Below are 18,308 nucleotides of genomic sequence, written 5' to 3'. Positions count from 1 at the left end.
TTTCACTGTAGGGTTCTGGGTCTGTGGCTGAAATGAACAGCTTGTTGGATAATATTGCAAAGGCGACGATAGAGGTGTTTCAGCAATCCGCTGATCTAAACAATAACTCTTCTAACTCTGGTATAGGCCTCTTCAGTCCAAACTCTGTTGGAAACGCTGACACACATATTACGAGGCAGAAAAGTAAAAAGACATTTCTAAGGTAATGTTCTCTGCCTGAATGGATAAAGATGAAATTAATCTGCTTTTTTAAAAAACAGGAATACTTGAGAGGGTTGTGAGCGTGGAGGGTTGCATTTAATAATAATTGTGGTGTTAATTTCAAGGATCCAAAAGCCAGTAGTCAAAGCCCAGAAAAGTCTCCCCAGATTTGTTCTGGGCTCAGAAGTTTCAGTGCATGTGCAGAGTTTATCTGCGTGTGAGAATTTATCAGTTTGGTTGATTATGAACTGTAAGCACACCAGCAGGTATAAACATTAGTTCTTCAGCTGCAATGAATGGGAATTTCTGCATGCTCAACTCCTCTATGTACGCATCAAAAAGCACACAAAAAACCTTTGGGATGGGATGTGGAACTTCAGCTCACAACTTGCTTAAAATTATATTGAACTGTATTGGCTTAAATCTACCTACCTGCCTTGTTTTAAGTAGTTTGCAAAACCTGTATCTCACACACATGCATATAGTGCTTTGAAGGAAAAAACCTGAGATTAATATTCTGTTGAAATATCTTGTATGTTTCATGCTTTCAGTTCTTCTGAGAGGCGAGGCGCTTGGCTAGTGTCTCCCCTGATCGCGAAGCTGCCTACCTCTGTTCAAGGCAGAGTCTTGAAAGCAGCTGGAGAAGAGCTGGAGAAAGGCCAACATTTGGGATCGTCTTCAAAGAAGGAGAGAGACAGACAGAAGCAAAAGAGGTAGAAATGATTCGGGGGGAGAAATGCTGCAACTTTTTACTGGGAATATCTGATGCAGAGACTAGCTAGGGAGAGTTTGTGCTTTTATTACAAGTATTCCAGTCCTGCTTTTGTAAACTGGACATGTTTGCGCACTCAGTCAAAGTTTGTTTTATGAAATAAGCCTGCAACATTCTCTCTCCCTGGCCCCCAATACAGTTATTATGGGAAAGGTAGGTTGCGGTTTGGTTGCATATAGGAAAAAATGTAGCCCATAAGCAAGACTATGTTTTCCTTCTTAATGCCTCAATTGTTGCTCTGGAAACAGCACAGTTAAAAAAAAATGTGTTAAAATTTACTGAAAGTAGCACCACAGCTGGATTGATTCTATTCATCATTTCCAAAAGAAAAAAAACTATTTTTAAAATGATACTTACTTCTCGCCCTCAAATAAAAAGATCTCTTTCCACAAATAGATGTTTACTTCTCATATGGGATTCTGATTAGGTGTCAAGAAATGACATGCTCAGATGTGTGCATGAATACATATGTTATTAGATGTTTCACAATAAACTATAGTGTTCAAATTCTCTGCATGAAATTGCTTGTCTATATTCAAAAGCCTATATAAAAAAACCCAACATTTCCCCTTTCTTTCCTTTCTTTTTTCCCTGCATTCCCCACTTCATGGCTGAAAATTCAGATCATACTTTCATTTTAACTGTGTTGATCTTAATCTGCCTTAAACTAGTTCTTAGTTGTCCAAATAACTTTATTTTGCTTAATTAGCAATACTGAACGATACTTCCTGATAAGCATTGTGGCACTCCATTAAAAGTGCAATGCCTTAGGCTTCCTGCAAACCTGAATCGGATAAGAATACTGCACATTCCTCTGGCTTTCATTAAAGGCTGCTTTGGAAGTGCCACACATAAAGGAGGGTGATGGAGAGAGCAGAGAGTGCCAGTGTATTGCATTCTTCTGCATTGTCCGAAGGAGAACTTTCACATCTTCTTTTTATAGATAGCCGTGGAAGATATAGAGACAGCTTTTCCCCCCTCAAAGGATAAGGGGATGTGAGAGTTCTGTTTTTGATGAGACAGGAAGTGAGCCATGAACTTCTTCATCCTCCTCCAAAAGAAGCTGCCAGCTTAGAAACCATCACACATTTTACATGAGGGTGTTGGCCTCTATTTATACCGTGGTCATAATGCAGTGACTTTCAAATTCCCTACCCTCTCAATACACTTTCGGCACTGATCTGCACACCATGTACCACCTGCATATTGCAGAAGAGACTTAGGTGTGTCCTGTGGTGCACCTTTGTTTAGCTAGGGCACCTATGCAACATTTGCAGAGTTCCATATTATGGAAGAATATAAGTAATGTTCTTTTGAAGAGATGCTTGCTTGTCATAAGGAGGGTCCCTTGGCATCAGACCCATGGTCCATTTAATCCAGTGTCCTGTTTCCTATAGTGACCAACCAGATACCTCTGGGAAGCTCACAAGCGTGGAAGCAGCACTCATTCTCGTGCTGTTGCTCCCCAGTCGCTGGTATAGAGGCATACTGACTCTGACACCTAGAATTTGAAGGTAGTTATCCTGACTATAAGTACCTTATAGTAGCTCGTATACCTTATGAGCGGGTGGTGCTGTGGGATCAGAAGGTCGGCAGTTTGAATCCCCGCGACAGGGTGAGCTCCCGTTGCTCGGTCCCTGCTCCTGCCAACCTAGCAGTTCGAAAGCATGTCAAAGTGCAAGTATATAAATAGGTACCACTCCAGTGGGAAGGTAAATGGCATTTCTGTGCGCTGCTCTGGTTTGCCAGTAGTGGCTTCGTCATGCTGGCCACATGACCCGGAAGCTGTATGCCGGCTCCCTCGGCCAATAAAGCAAGATGAGGGCTGTAACCCCAGAATCGGTCACGACTGGACCTAATGGTCAGGGGTCCCTTTACCTTTACCTTTAAGGTGCAATAAACCTTTACCTTATCCTGACTATCTGAATAATAGACTTACCCTCCATGGATTTGCCCAGCCCCCACCTTCAATGCCATCTCACCACATCTGTGGCAGCTGTTACCAATATTCCCGTTGATGAACTCCTTGGGAGCTTCCAGGGAAATCCATGGTTTGAAGAAACTCTGTCCTAATGTTTGGCTTTCAGCGCGTGAGTGATTTTTAGCTTGCAAAAACAGCGATAACAGTGCACGTGAAGAAAACCCTGCTAGGGAAAGAGTAGACAAAGGGAAGGAAGGGATTGGAGACAGGAAATATCAAAGTAACACTACTAATTGAATCTTGTCTCTGTCTCTTTTAAAGCATGTCTCTTTTGAGTCAGCAACCTTTCCTTTCTTTGGTACTTACTTGCCTTAAGGGACAGGATGAGCAGCGAGAAGGGCTTCTAACATCTCTACAAAATCAAGTTAATCAGGTAAAAATAAGCAGATAATTCTGTGCTCTGCATCAGATGAAATTCAATTATACTAATGGACTCAGGCACATGGGAAACCAAATTTGAAAGGTCATCCGTGTGAGTTTCAAGAACATAAATGGAGAGAAATGACAGAAGGTTTAGCTGATTTTTTATTTAAAAAAACAACACAAAATCATCTGCATTAAAAAAAAAGAAAAATGGCAAACTTTCTCAGATACCTAAGCAGGAATAGAAGTAATTGCTGTTGGCAAAGTGACCCATTACATTGAGCTTGCCTTGTTGTTTTGTATTGCATCTGCAACATCTTCACTTTAGGTACTAAAACTATCACACATTACTGTTTACTCTGGCTCCAGCGCTCTCCCACTGCTGATGTCTGAAGCCAAGTTACCCACAATCTATATGTATCCTATAGTTTCTTGAGAAGCACTGCTGTTAGATGTGTTTTCCCTCAAATCAGGCTCAATTTGATCTGAAAAGACAAGCAGTGAACACTTCAGATATTTGCTGCGCCCTTGCAGTCTTCACTGAATAGGAGTTGTGGGGAAAGTGCAGATACAGGGAAACAAATTGGCTAGTTTGCATCGAGTGAATACATCTCAGCTCCCTCTCTGGTGTATAGCAATGTAAAAATGTGACTTGAAATGCGGCAGGGGAAAATGACCTTACTGCACTTCAAGGTCCCTAATGTGCACATAGCCTAATACCAGGCTACAAAATGCAACTTTAAGTGAGATCAGTGACTTGCGTGGGACTTTTTATTTCTATTTCTTGGAGCACTAGTCTGTTATGCTATATAGCATAGGTCTGCTCTTGAAACTTCCCACAGTTCCAGTAATGATTTGCCGCATGGCACTGCGAATTTGGAGTTCTGAGGATCCGAAATCCAGAACCCACTGACTCACAAAACAGGTTCTAGAATTCTTTAGATCCTGGCCTAAAGCACATCAAGGCATTGGCTACACATGGAGGTCAATGAGATGGTCATATTCTGATAGAATGGATTGTACTATTTCAGACTGAAGTTGAGGAACATCAATTTTGATTGCTCTCCCATGTAAAAAATAAATTATCTGCAGGTGAGAGTGGGAGAAAGGCTCTAGCCCAGCCTGATCCCTTTGCACTGACTTTTTACTAGTAGGGAGTGTTGTTTATGTGTAGATTTTTTTTTTAAAAAAAAGACTTCCACAACCTGCAGTCCCTGTGGGTGTGGTCCAGACAGGCACATTTTAGTCTAATACTTCATTCCCTCCTCATTCTGCTGGATGAATAGACTAGGCCTAATGTGGGGCATGTTGCCACTTCAGTTGTTAATACAGTAGTTTGTAAGATAGATTAGAAGGTGATAGAACCCAGCATTTGACCCTTGATTTCAGTGCTTGCTTCCTATGCTGCTATCATGACAGGTGAACCACTTAGTTTTGGTATGCCCCCACAACCAACCTAGTACGGTCGGACCTAGGATCCCAAACACCTTGGTACTCAGACGTTTTGGCTCCCGAATGCCACAAACCCGGACTTGAGTGTTCTGGTTTACGAACGTTCTTTGGAACACCAACGTCCTACAGGGCTTCCGCGGCTTCCGATTGGCTGCAGAAGCCAATCAGAAGCCGCAATTTGGTTTCTGGACGTTTTGGAATGGACTCCGTCCGACTTCCAAAGTACAACTGTAATGACTAGGTAGAAGAGCTATGTACACAGAGCATAGGACTCTTATTGTTGTGGACAGATACCTTATTGCTTGCCCCGCTCCTCCATCTGTGTGTAACTACAGTACTACAAGAGCAGCTCCCAGGCCACTGTAAAACACACAGTTAGCATGTAACAAAATTCATTTTAGATATACTGTAGTTTCTAACTATTCCATTTTCTGACACTTCCCTCCTCCATTTCTGTTTCGGCTGGCTTCAGTCCTTCCTCCTTCCTCCCAGTACTTCTGGTACCTATCAGTACTTTAATCTGGATCTGAGATATTTCTTACTTTACCATCCCTGCAACTTTGCTTGCAATTTGTAGAAAGTATTAACAGCCACTGAGAGAAGCTATCTGTACAGTGTGATTCAGAGGCTTCCCTTTCTCACCTATCAAATGAAAGGAATTTGTGTGCTCAGTGGAAAATGATGACTTCTCACAGGCAACTTTTGGGGAGCCCATGCATGTGTGGAGCTTCACCCGGAGGAGAACCTATTTGCAAGTGGCTCTTCTTTTACCTGCTAGATAAGAGGACAACTCTTTCTTTGAACGGCTCCACAGATGGGACTTCATAAGTAAAAATAATGGAAATTATCTGTTAAATTGGGTAAGAGAAGATACAGGGTAATAAATTATAGCAGGCAGAAATTTAACAACAAGCAAAATTTGTGAGAAGTGTTTCATAGAAGTGGGTGAATATATATATATATATATATATATATATATATATATATATATATATATATATATAAAAATGATGACCAGGAGTAATGTTGAGGTTTAAAGTAAACATGCTTATGTTAATCGGATTTTTGTTCCTAGATATTAAGCAACTGGAGGGAAGAGAGATACCAGAATGATGTTAAAGCTAGACAGATGATGCATGACGCTCTGCAACTTCGTCTTAATTTGGTGAGAAAAAGGCACAATTATCTGTTTAGACTATTTTTATGTCATTCCTCAGTAAAACTGCTCCTAGGGTTGCCATATTTTGAGCAAAAAAGAGGACACGTTTGCAGACTTCTACTTTTAACTATGGATCGCTACGACGACTCTCATTTTACATAACTATGAAAAAGAGGATGTGTCCTGGAAAAACAGGCCATATGGCAAGCCTAATGGTTCTCTGCTGAAACCTGCCCTCCAGTTTCTTTACCTGTTACTTGACCTCTTTTTCAGCCCGCTTTAGAATTTCAATTTCCATTGCCGCAGGATTGAACTTACTTTTATTGTTGCCAGGTAGCCACGGGTGGTATGCATGTACTTTTGCTTCCCATTAAACATTTATTCAGTGCTCTGTAGCCTCCCTAGCTGCCTGTGCTTCCTGATCTGGGGGGGGGGGGAACCCTATGGGAGAAGTTCTCACGGAATTTGGAAGACACCGCAAGGGTCATCTAGTCCAAAACCCTGCAAGTTATTTTCCTGAAATGTGATATTCATATCCGTAATATAAAAAAAACCTTCATATTAAAACTGGAAAATGAAGAATGTGTAAAACCGTTACACATTTGTGTGTGCAAGCACTTAATATGAGAGAAACTCCGAGGCTGTTATCTAGCACTGATGCAGGCAGAGAGATTAGAGTGCAGCAAGACCCCATTGTGTTCTATGTGTCTAGCATAGCACTTTGTAACAAACACGGTGCTGCGCTAGACACAATGCAACATGGCAGCTCACCAGTCAATTGAATCTCATGTTACATTCTGATTTTGGCCACGCCCTCTGTGCAGACCCACCTCCACATGTATAGGTGGGGGGGCTGCTAGGTTGTTGTTTTTTAAGATGAAGACCTTCCAAGGGATTGGCTGCTTAATGGCAGCATATTCACAGTATGATTCTATGACACAGAAGGGACATGTCAACGGAAGGATGGCTACTGCAGAGCCACGTATCAAGAGCTGTTTGGCATCTCCAAGGAACTTACCAATAGGGACATACTAGGAATCAATGTAATTAGGCCATAAGCGTAAATAAAGCAGAGCACAAAAGGCTTGAACTCCTTATGTAGAAGTTGATATGAAAATATTTATATTTATTTTTTATTTTTTGAAATTTGCTATCTTTCTATCTTTCTATTCTTTGTTCTGTTCCTTTTTTCTTTTTATATTCTCTATTTTTCTTTTTTTATGTATATTTGATGTATTTACGTGTTCGCAATTAATAAAAAATAAAAAATAAAAATAATTAAGCAGAGCACAATGTATTTAGTTCAACATGTTTATCTTCAATTTTCCCCCCATGTGGTTCTCATTTTAGGTGGGTGGAATGTTTGACACAGTGCAGAGAAGTACACAGTGGACCACAGACTGGGCACTTCTGCTCCTTCAAATAATAACATCAGGAACCGTTGACATGCAAACAAACAAGTACGTCTGCACCATTAATAATAACGCAACATTATTCTCCCCCCTGTGCAGTACCAAAGTCACTAAAAGGGTTTGTGATAGCTCCTGCCATATTATTTTCAAGAGGAATCTTCTGGAACTTTGACTTGATGAGGTCAAGTTCAAAGATACTAGGGCCGTCTCAGACACAGCCAAGAAAACAAGTGTTTGTTGGCTGGAGGTGTCTTACTCCTGCTGCAGTTGGAGGAAACCACAGCGTATCTTGAGAAAAGGGCCATGCATTTATTCAGACTTGAGAAATCATGGAAAGTACCACAGTGAAGCAAACTAGCAGGTGGGGTAGGACCTCCTTTCAAAGACTCACACAATCCAGTTTAGATTGGATTATGACATTCCAGAGAGGAATAGTTACAGATAGGTAGCCGTGTTGGTCTGCCATAGTCAAAACAAAAAAAATTCCTTCCAGTAGCACCTTAAAGACCAACTAAGTTAGTTCTTGGTATGAGCTTTCGTGTGCATGCACACTTCTTCAGATACACGTATCTGAAGTGTATCTGAAGAAGTGTGCATGCACACGAAAGCTCATACCAAGAACTAACTTAGTTGGTCTTTAAGGTGCTACTGGAAGAATTTTTTTTTTTGTTCAGAGAGGAATAGTAAACATTTGGCTGGAAGAACATTATTTTATTTCTTTTGCTCTTTGTGGTGTAATTCACTTCTTTTTTCTTCATGCTCCTAGTGAATTGTTCACAACTGTACTTGACATGCTGAGTGTGTTGATCAATGGAACCTTAGCTTCTGACTTATCAAATGCAACCCAGGTGGGGTCTGAAGAGAACAAAAGAGCATACATGAATTTGGTGAAAAAGCTGAAAGTAAGTCTCCCGTCTGACTTCTGAAATATGCTTTTGTTAAACGAATCACTTTTCTAGCAGTTCCCCCCTCTTTTTTGTGTAAAGCAGGAGTATGTAGATACAAGGAAATAAGGGAATCATGTATGGATGAATAAGAATTAAGAAACAGGACAGAAAGGCTTGGTGCACAATTCATTTGATAGCTTAGTTAAGAGATCAGGAACAAGGACACAAGAGAGGAGGCAGGAGGAGAAATTGCATGAGCCTGTAGCCATTTCCCAGTCTTTTAACATATGCAGTGTTGCATCTATATTAGCCAAAGGGATCTAGACTACTGTATTTTTCACTCTGTAAGACGCCAGACCATAAGATGCACCTAGTTTTTGGAGGAGGAAAACAAGAAAAAAAATATTCTGAATGCCAGAAGCCAGAACAGCAAGAGGGATCTGTGCGTATTCTAGAGCGAAAAATACGGTAATTAAGAGATGTCACCGACACACCCAATTCTAAATGGATTACTTCAACAAACAAAAATCACTCCAGTTCATTTCCACAGAACATGTGGAAATGAAGCAGCCATGCCTGATGTGGAAAAGTCTACTGTGTGTGTTTGTGTGTGTGTGTGTGTGTGTGCGCGCAAATATTTTTGTAACTGGGATTCCTCCAAATAGGAGCGTATGCCCCTTTGCCTGTTAGGTACTGTTTATCACAGGTGCGGTATTTGGATGACAACAATAGCTCATGCCTTGCAAGGAAATAGTCCCAGGTTCAATGCTCAAAGAATATGTAGTACCACAGCGAGTCAGAGTAGGCAATTCTGGGTTAGCTGGACAAATGTCTTGACTTGGTAGACACAATAGCTTTCTGTCCATGGTTCTCTGGCTTGGCCAAATATGATATGTTAAAACTGCAGATGATTCCCTGCCCCCCGACACCATTGCTCATCTTTTCTTTAGGCTTCTACATCAACATTAAATGCAGATTTCTATAGTTAGATTTTTTTGGGAGGGGGTCCCATCAGATGAGCGGAAATAGCTTATAAAGCACATTTTAAGGCACAGCGAAGTCTGCGGAATAAAAATAGTAAAAGTACAGGGAAATGACTCATAATGAAACATTTCTGGTCTGCAATTTTGAAATGCTTCCTTAACATTTGTCCTTTTTACCCCCTTGCAGAAAGAACTGGGAGATAAGTGTTCAGAAAGTATTGACAAAGTTCGTCAACTTCTTCCCTTGCCTAAGCAGATGTGCGACATTATTGCTTGTGAGCCTATGGGATCACTAATTGATACCAAGGGAAACAAAATTGCAGGATTTGACTCCATCGATAAGAAACAGGCAAGAATAAACTTTACTTTTAAGGCGTGCCAACTTTCTCATGCATATGACAACCAAAAGATAACTTGGTGGCCCTTTAATCAGATCCATTCAACTCATTTATTCACAGAAGACCGTGAATGTTTTTCTGTTATGTTGTTATTGCAGCTTCTACCATATTCTGCAAAGCAAAGAAACAATTATCTGCCCTTTCTATTAGGCAACATTCCACTTAATAATAATACTTGTAAAAATGCATAGTGTTTCCAAATATTCAGAGAACTCTGCATGCATTAGCTAGTTAGAAATTCTTAGAAGAACTCTGTAACATGCATTAATATTAGCAGCCCCTCTAATATAGATGAGAAGAGTGAAGCTGATTGAGTGACTTTTGAAGGCCACCAAGTGAATCCATGTTAGAGGCAAGATTTAGACCGGGGCTTTACTTATTTGTAGCTGAGTGGATTTTGGTACCCCATGGTGAATCTTCTATGCTCAAAGGCAAATCTAAACCAATTCTATTTGGATGGAAAGCCTACTGAATTAAATAGGGGTTGCTCCCAGATAAGAGGGGTTAGGAATGCGGTCTAAGAGGGTTGTTGGCATCTGTCTGTCTCAAGAAATAAGGAAGTACACCTCTGGGGGTGAAATCAAACCACTGTGTTAGCAGCACTGAGGTGACTGCACTGGGGCACAAGCCTGGCAGTGTATACAGGGGTGTAGGAAGGGGGGCAGAGGGGGCAGGCTGCCCCGGGTGCCACTTGGGGGGGTGACAAGATGGCCCCTGCCTCCCCCCAGCTGTAGAGCGGCTGAGGGCATGCACAGTCTGTATGGGCTGCTGCTGTTGTGCATCTTCCGTAAGAGCTGCCGCTCTCACACGCCATCCATACGGGCATCTGTATGGGCTGCCGCATGTGAATGGCAGCCCATACAGACTGCACATGTGCGGCAGCCTGTACGGTTTCCACACATGCACAGTCCATACGGGATGCCGTTTGCACAGTATCTGTACGGCAGGCCGCACATGCACACTCCATACGGGATACTGTTCACAAGCGGCAGCCCATATGGACTGTGCATGTGCAGCATTCCGTACAAAGTGCATGTGTGCGTGGGATGCCGTGCATGCGCACTCCGTACGGGCTGCCCTGCCCCGGGTGTCAGAGAGGGTTCCTCCGCCACTGAGTGTATATGGAGGTCCTGGGCTGCCCAGACAACAAGACCCCACCATCTTGGCCTCTCTGATGTGGTCCAAAGGAAAGCAGGGCAATATGTTTGGCACCAGCTTGGCTGCAGGAGGAGCTCACTCTGTCTGTCCTCTAAAGTAATTTAAAGCAACTTTTGCATGACAGATTCTGAAACCACAAACTAAATGCAGACAATACTGCCAGCTAGTGGCAAATTGCAGTGGTCAAGCTGCCCATCACAAGAGCTCAAGACAGCAGGTGCTGCATCAGGTTTGAGTCTTAACTGGATGTTAATCACATTCAACCATCTTAATTTTATTTGGAATATGTTGTGGGATTGTGAGATTGACAAGGCCAGGGTTGGTTTTTTTAAGATGAGAGATATGGGCAGTGCCCCAAATATGATTAAACTTTCTAATTAGCATTTGCTGCAGACATTTCACTCTTTGCTTATGTGATATTTACAGAGGAGTAAACCAGGGGCATCAAACATTTGTGATTTAGGTGGACACTGGCTGTAAACATTATAAGGGGAAGTCAGATAGAGTATATGAGTTTTGTTTCTAAAAGATTGTGCTGCTTGACATAGATCTTTGGGAATGCCCTGAATAATGTACTAGGACAACTATTTTATCTAGTTTTTAATGCTAGAGAGTTTTTATTTTATTTATAAAAATATTTGTACAGTATACCACTATATCATAAAAAACATCAGAGCATTTAACAGCAACAGAAACATAAAATCTATTGAGGTGTGATTGACATTTAAAACGGGGGACATCTTTATTTTACATTACTGATAAACCATAATCCTCTTTTGACTGTTCTGTGCATAACTTTCAATAGTTCACATTACCGTGTGTGCTGCAACTTTATTTTAGGCTACATGAAGTTTAGGTAAGAAATGACAAATAAAAACTATCCCTTTCCATTTTCAAACAGGGGCTTCAAGTCTCAACTAAGCAGAAAGTATCCCCGTGGGATTTATTTGAGGGCAATAGAAATCCTGCTCCGCTATCCTGGGCTTGGTTTGGAACTGTCCGTATCGACAGGAAAGTAATAAAATACGAGGAGCAGCAGCACCTTCTCCTCTACCACGCCCACTCTAAGCCCAAGCCCCGAAGTTACTACCTCGAGCCTTTACCTCTCCCTCCTGAAGAAGAGGAGGAGGAGGAAGAGCCATCTACCCCTGCGTCTCAGGAACCGGAAAGGAAGTCAGCAGAGCTGTCAGATCAGGGCAAACCTTTAGCAGATGAAGAGAAGAAGGCAAAAGGCAAGAAGCGAAAGACAAAACCAACTTCCAAACCTGATGTAAGCGATTAAAACTTGCGGCATGAAATGGAAACTTTACCTTTTGAGTGGGAAGGGGGCATCCAGACTTGGGTTTGACTCCTGTTGCTACCTAGGAGAGGCAGGAACAGCTCCCCCCCCCCCACAGTGGAAGGTTAGTACAGTGGTATCTCAGGTTAAGAACTTAATTCGTTCCAGAGGTCCATTTTTAACCTGAAACTGTTCTTAACCTGAAGCACCACTTTAGCTAATGGGGCCTCCTGCTGCTGCTGTGCCGCCGGAGCACGATTTCTGTTCGCATCCTGAAGCAAAGTTCTTAACCCGAGGTACTATTTCTGGGTTAGCGGAGTCTGTAACCTGAAGCGTCTGTAACCTGAAGCATCTGTAACCTGAGGTACCACTGTATCTGCCTTTTGTGTTGATTAAGTCCACCTTAGAACATGCCCCTGGTGATACAGAGGGATCATATGGCAGACCAGCGAAAGCGAAAAGTATTTCCTGAAGATAGAAAATTTTGAAACCGCTTCATGTACTTAGATATATGGTGGAATAATCCTTAGCACGAGAGATTCCTTAGGACAGGTAACTTAATTTCTTCACCATGGTTTCATTCTCTGAAGCTTGAATGCACAGTGTGAATTTGTCGTTAAGTTGCCCACACAGCAGGGCTTTGATAACATTATGACCTGACATGTTGTATAGCATGCAGAAAAGGTATAAAATGAAGCACTATTTAGTTTATCTCTGCTGGGTCTATGACTGAATCAGTTTTGTGTTGTAAACCACAAAAGGACTTGTCATAAATGCTTTAATAGTTCAGTAGGAAAATTGGCATTGTTTATGAAAAAGTCGGGTATGGATGCAAATAAGGTTTAACTTTTCCTGTTTCGCTTAAGGATTACCCTCAGAACAATGTATATAGAGTCCCTCCCAACTATTCACCACTTCCATCTCAAATGATGCACCACCCCCAGTCTGCTTTGTGGGGCTATAATGTTATGGGGCAGCCCCAGCAAGCTGCTTTCTTCGTCCAGAACCAGCCTCTTCCACCAGGTAGGTCTCTGCTTTGTAACGGGCACCAGAAGCTTACTGCATCATTGTAATGGTTATATGGGGTTGCTTGTGCGTACGTTGCCGCCACTCCTGGCTAGGTAGCCTGGTTAAACCTTTTCTGGCTGGACAGCCCTTCACTTTGTGGCTGTTCAGTCGCTAGCAGAATCCGTCAGTGGGCGTTTCTTGAACTTCTTCCAGCAAAGAAGTTCTTTGACGCCAAGTCTACGCCTACTTTCCCTGCATGGAAGTCTTCTGCGCAAGGTGGGTGTGGGTAGTGGAGGACCCGTGCTCTCCCCGCTGGTCTCCGGCGAGGAGTCCTGGAGCCCCCTCGCCGATTCCCCCATCTGCCCCCCTTTATCCCTGGTGTTACGCTGATTTCCTTCCCCAGCCGATGAGCTCCCTCTCTCCCTGCTGGGCCCTTCTCCAGCATCGCTTGGGAGCCTTGCCTCCACCTCTGGCTCCGATGTCAGTTCCCTGACAATTATACAGAAGCAATATTATTTTTTAGTTCTTTCCCCCCCATTCTGCTATCTTCAGAAGGCAGTCATAATTATGCAAAAGGCAGAAAGAAACAGAAAACAACAGTTAACTATTGTTAATTATGGTTAAAAGCTGCTCAACTTCATTTTTATTTTTTTTTACACTTTGCTAATGCAAAAAGCTCACCTTCCATTGCAAGCAAGGTTTAAATGGCTTGGTAGGATGACATATCTCTAAGCACTTGGTTGCTATAGAATTAGTAATTAAAAGTCATTTTACCCTCTAGTGTGTCTTTTGGATAACAACAGTAGTTCCTCTAAGGGGAAGCAAAGTGAAACCTAGGTTTTAAAGGATACATATCTCTGCACTTTGGCAAAGTACCAAGAAAAATACCATATTATTATGCATTATATAGTCATTAGGATTGTAAACAACCCCCACCTCATATCTATCTATCTATCTATCTATCTATCTATCTATCTATCTATCATCTATCTATCTATCTATCTATCTATCATCTATCTATCTATCTATCTATCTATCTATCTATCTATCTATCTATCATCTATATCTATCTATCATCTGTCTGTCCGTCTGTCTGTCTGTCTGTCTGTCTGTCTGTCTATCTATCTATCTATCTATCTATCTATCTATCTATCTATCTATGGACTCAGCTACATAAGTCAATTTTTTTGGAATTAATTATAAACAAGTAACACCAGATGGCGCCAGAGAGCAAATAAATTTTAATGTGATTTTTACATAGCGTTTTTTTCTTTTTGTTATAACGATTTCATTTCTGACTTATTTATAGTGTTTTCTTCCTGTGTGTTGATCTACACTCTATCTGTCTGTCTATCTATCTATCTATCTATCTATCTATCTATCTATCTATCTATCTGTTATCTATCATCTATCCCATTGCATTCACAGGTGGTTCCAGATTGGACCCTCCCAACTCCTTTGTCCCAAGCAACACAAAACAAGTGCTGTCTAACATGCTGCAGAGGCGTTCTGGCACCGTGATGCAGCCACCATCGATTCACGCAATTGCTTCACAGCAGCAGCAGCAGCAACTGCTGCAGATGAAGCTACTTCAGCAGCAGCAACAACAACAGCAGCAACAGCAGCAGCAGCAGCGGCTTCTAAGGCAGCAAGCCCAGGCAAGGCTTCAACAGCTGCTTTCTTCGTCTTACATTTTAGGAATGCGCTGATCCAGCCGAGCCTCTACTTGATTTAGGATTGTAGGCACAGAAAACCATACCCAGAACCCAAGTTAGGCTTCATGCACAACATGCAACAAAATCGTAGAATCCTGAGGTGGTAGTGTGAGCTGTAACACTTCACTCTGTGGATTGGGGTGCCTGTTTCATTCCCCAAGCAATATATTCCCTGCAATTCTCCCTGTAACTGCCACCCCCCCAAAAAAACTGGCATATTAGAAAGGAGTTTCTGCTCTGCCTGCTATGCAAGTTTGCTGCTTGCTGGAAGGTAGATTAAGAGCCCCTGAGAAAGGACTCTCATTTCAAATGTTTGAAAACACTGGGTTTTTTTTGCTAAGGTAGTCTTATTTGTTTATTTATATATATACTTTGTGACTGACTGTGGGTTTTGTGTTTGCTTATTGAGACCACATACATCAATGTCTAAGTCCCCTTTCTTAATGACACACAACATATTTGTCTGCTGGGCATTGCATCACATTTCTTCTTTGTTTATAAAATGTGTGGATTAATTTTTATAGAATCTTAGAGTTTTAGAGTAGGAAGGGACCCCAGGGGCCATGTTGTCCAGTTCCCTGCTGTATAGACATTTCAACTAAAACATTGATGGCAGATGACCAGCCAATCTCTGCTTTAAAATCTCCAATGAAGGTGAGACCACCTCCTTCCAAGGGAGTCAGTTTCACTGTCCAGCAGCTCTTACTGTCAGAAATTCCTTCCTGATGTTTAATTGGAATCTCCTTCCTTGTAACTTAAATCCATTGATTCGGGTCCATTCTTTTGTTTATTGTGTTATTGCCAGTTTGGGCACTGCTTTCCTTTTAGGTAAAGGCAAAGGCAAAGCAGGTGTTGAGCTGTTCCGCCTTTTCTCTGTTACCCAATAGCATTTCTCTGTCTTCTCCATGCAAGGAACCTACTACTGGCTTGTTCTTCCTCTTCTTTGAACATAGCCAAAAAAACCTTTTTCAAAACTTATCTTTAACTTCTCTCGCAGTCACAAGTTCATTCTGAGCTTTGGCCCGCCTGACCTTCCCCTTGCAACTTGTGAATACTCTTCCTTCATGATTTCCCTTTTCTTCCATTTCTTATACATACCCTTCTTACATCTCAGTTTACCTGTTATCTGCAGGCACACTGGTTTCTTTAGATACCTCCCACTTTTCTCACTTGTTGGATTTGCCTGCACCTGTGCCTTCAATATTTCTCCTCTTAAGAAATTCCCATCCACCTTGAACTCCTTTTTCTTTAACAATTTCTGAGCATGGGTCTTCCTTCACCCAGTAGTTCCTTAAGCTTTTTGAAATCAACCTACTTCAAGTCTAGAGTGCATGGCCAAGTATACTCAGCTTTCCCTTGCCTGGGTATAATGAAAGCCAAGAGGCCATGACCACTTCCGCCCAAGGCTCCCTATACACTCACTTTATTGGTCACTTCCTCCCTGTAGGAAGTCACTTTCCACAACCACATGTCTCCTCTCTCTGGAGAGTGGACAGAATCATTCTATACACTGTGCCTTCCACCGCCACCTCGGAGAGTTCTGAGGTCTGCAACCGCTGTAGTTGCTCCTCTTGCTCAGAATCAGTGTCCAGGGTGAGGGCATGGAATCAGTTTTGTAGCTCCAGAGGCTCAGCATGGTTCCTGACAGTCCTACTCGTGTCCACGGGTTCATGTTCTGCACTAGGTGATCTTTCTTCCCCCTGGGGGGCACCCTGCTTGCATCTGTGTTCTTGGACAGTCCACTCTGGTAACATCAAATCATCTGGCTCCAAGTTAGTAAGTTCAAAAAAATACCATGGCAAAGAAGCCAAACTCTTGCAGCTAATGGTAAAGTAAAGGTCAAGGGACCCCTGACCATTAGGTCCAGTCGTGACCAACTCTGGGGTTGTGGCGCTCATCTCGCTTTATTGGCCAAGGGAGCTGGCGTACAGCTTCTGGGTCATGTGGCCAGCATGACTAAGCCGCTTCTGGCGAACCAGAGCAGCGCACGGAAACGCTTAACCCTAACGCTTACCTTCCCGCTGGAGCGGTATCTATTTATTTACTTGCACTTTGACATGCTTTGGAACTGCTAGGTTGGCAGGAACAGCTAATGGTACATGGCCCACAAATCCATAGAGGGAAGATGTGAACTAAAATTTCCAAACTCACATGAAGTTATTTCCCCTCCTGCCACTAGATGGCACTGCTCCTCTGTTCTCCCTGACTCTTGTGTGTTTTCAGTTCCACTGGTGGCAGTTTTTCTTGCCAGATATTCCTCTTAATCTAAACTGTTTAGGGTTTGTTACTCAGGATTTCAAGGTGGAGCGAGACTCCGTTAATATTGCTCTCATTTGTTCTTGGGATCTTTTTGACTTGCCCTCTCAGTATCTTTTGTCTTTTCTCTCACACACACACTTTCCTAAAATCACCACCTCAGCTTCAAATCCCCAGGATCAAATCAAATAAAAACGACCAAAGGGTCAGCAGTGTGTTTCCTCAGCCAGTTCTCTCCGCGCTGCTGATGTTTGTGTTTGTGTTGCATCTCACTTGTGTCATTCCTTCAGAGCTCCGTAGGGACTGCTCTCATCCTCTGAAGACTCCCTGCTTCTTCCTGCTTCCTGATGGAAGATGTTTGGAAGAGTCAGCAGGGCTAGGACATGCAGGCTTCTTCTCCACCCCACCCCAGCCTTGCCCAATGTCATTCAACCAGGCTGAATAGCTGCTTTGCTGAGATTAAACACTCCAGGGAAATGTTTTGGGAGGAAAGCATGAAAGCACCTCAGTAACTGGGTTGAAAGAAGAAAAGGTCAAAGGGACATCCTTTTTAAAAAATGCAGTTAAGAAATTCAGCTATGTACATAATGCATAACTCAGCATCACTTGCCTTCAGAAAGAAAAATATTGGAAACATACCAACTTCTGTTCTTAGGTCGTATTTTAAAATGCCTTGAATGCCTGAACTGTTCACAATGGTGTCCCTAAACATGTAATCTTTAAATTTACAATAAGTAATATGTTTTTTTAATTTGAAATTTTTTTGCAGGGTCCGACTATCGACCAGGCTGCTCTTTTTGCTCAACAAATCCGGCCAGCTTCTCAGCTTCCGCAATATCCAGGGATACAGCAGACACAGGTAAATAATAATTGGTCTGTGTAGGGAAAGGATGTGCTTAGGCCTTGCCTATGCCTTACACCGAGATCCGGTCGTGTTCAGTGTTCATTGTACTCAGAGTAGACCCATTGAAATTTATGGGCATGACTAAACCAGGTCTACTAATTTCAGTGTGGGTCAACTCTCGAGTAGAACCTGGTTGCATACGACCCTGCAGGTTTTATGAGGGGTTTTAAAACGGCCGGGATCTTTCATGACTCTCCCTTACTTTATAACCCTGAATAAAATAAGCTTTCACAATTCTAAAATCTGACATTCATAAGTTTAGTAAATATGGGCTAGTCAGAACTGATGGCATTTTGCATGCAAGAAGATGGGAAACTCGTGCCCTTACCCCCATGACCTTGTGGCCAGAAGATATTATTTGCGTGAATTTATGCTTTTAC

At 42.3% G+C, this 18,308-nt stretch overlaps 1 protein-coding gene across 4 annotated transcripts in view; it reads left to right on the top strand.

The window, feature by feature from the left end:
* MED12L (mediator complex subunit 12L) overlaps positions 1–18,308 on the top strand; it is a 168,626-nt gene that overhangs the window by 132,072 nt on the left and 18,246 nt on the right. For all 4 annotated transcript variants that reach the window (XM_081910674.1, XM_081910673.1, XM_081910675.1 and 1 more), the window contains 11 exons: positions 12–202; positions 753–914; positions 3,216–3,327; positions 5,845–5,934; positions 7,279–7,388; positions 8,107–8,242; positions 9,398–9,559; positions 11,668–12,036; positions 12,912–13,068; positions 14,482–14,711; positions 17,794–17,883. In XM_081910674.1, the coding sequence (XP_081766800.1) occupies positions 12–202; positions 753–914; positions 3,216–3,327; positions 5,845–5,934; positions 7,279–7,388; positions 8,107–8,242; positions 9,398–9,559; positions 11,668–12,036; positions 12,912–13,068; positions 14,482–14,711; positions 17,794–17,883 (1,809 nt within the window). The remainder of the gene's footprint in view (positions 1–11; positions 203–752; positions 915–3,215; positions 3,328–5,844; positions 5,935–7,278; positions 7,389–8,106; positions 8,243–9,397; positions 9,560–11,667; positions 12,037–12,911; positions 13,069–14,481; positions 14,712–17,793; positions 17,884–18,308) is intronic.

This window comes from Podarcis melisellensis, assembly GCF_964234715.1.
Source record: "Podarcis melisellensis genome assembly, chromosome: 5".
NCBI lineage: Eukaryota > Metazoa > Chordata > Lepidosauria > Squamata > Lacertidae > Podarcis > Podarcis melisellensis.
This window is presented reverse-complemented; position numbering and strand designations above follow the sequence as displayed.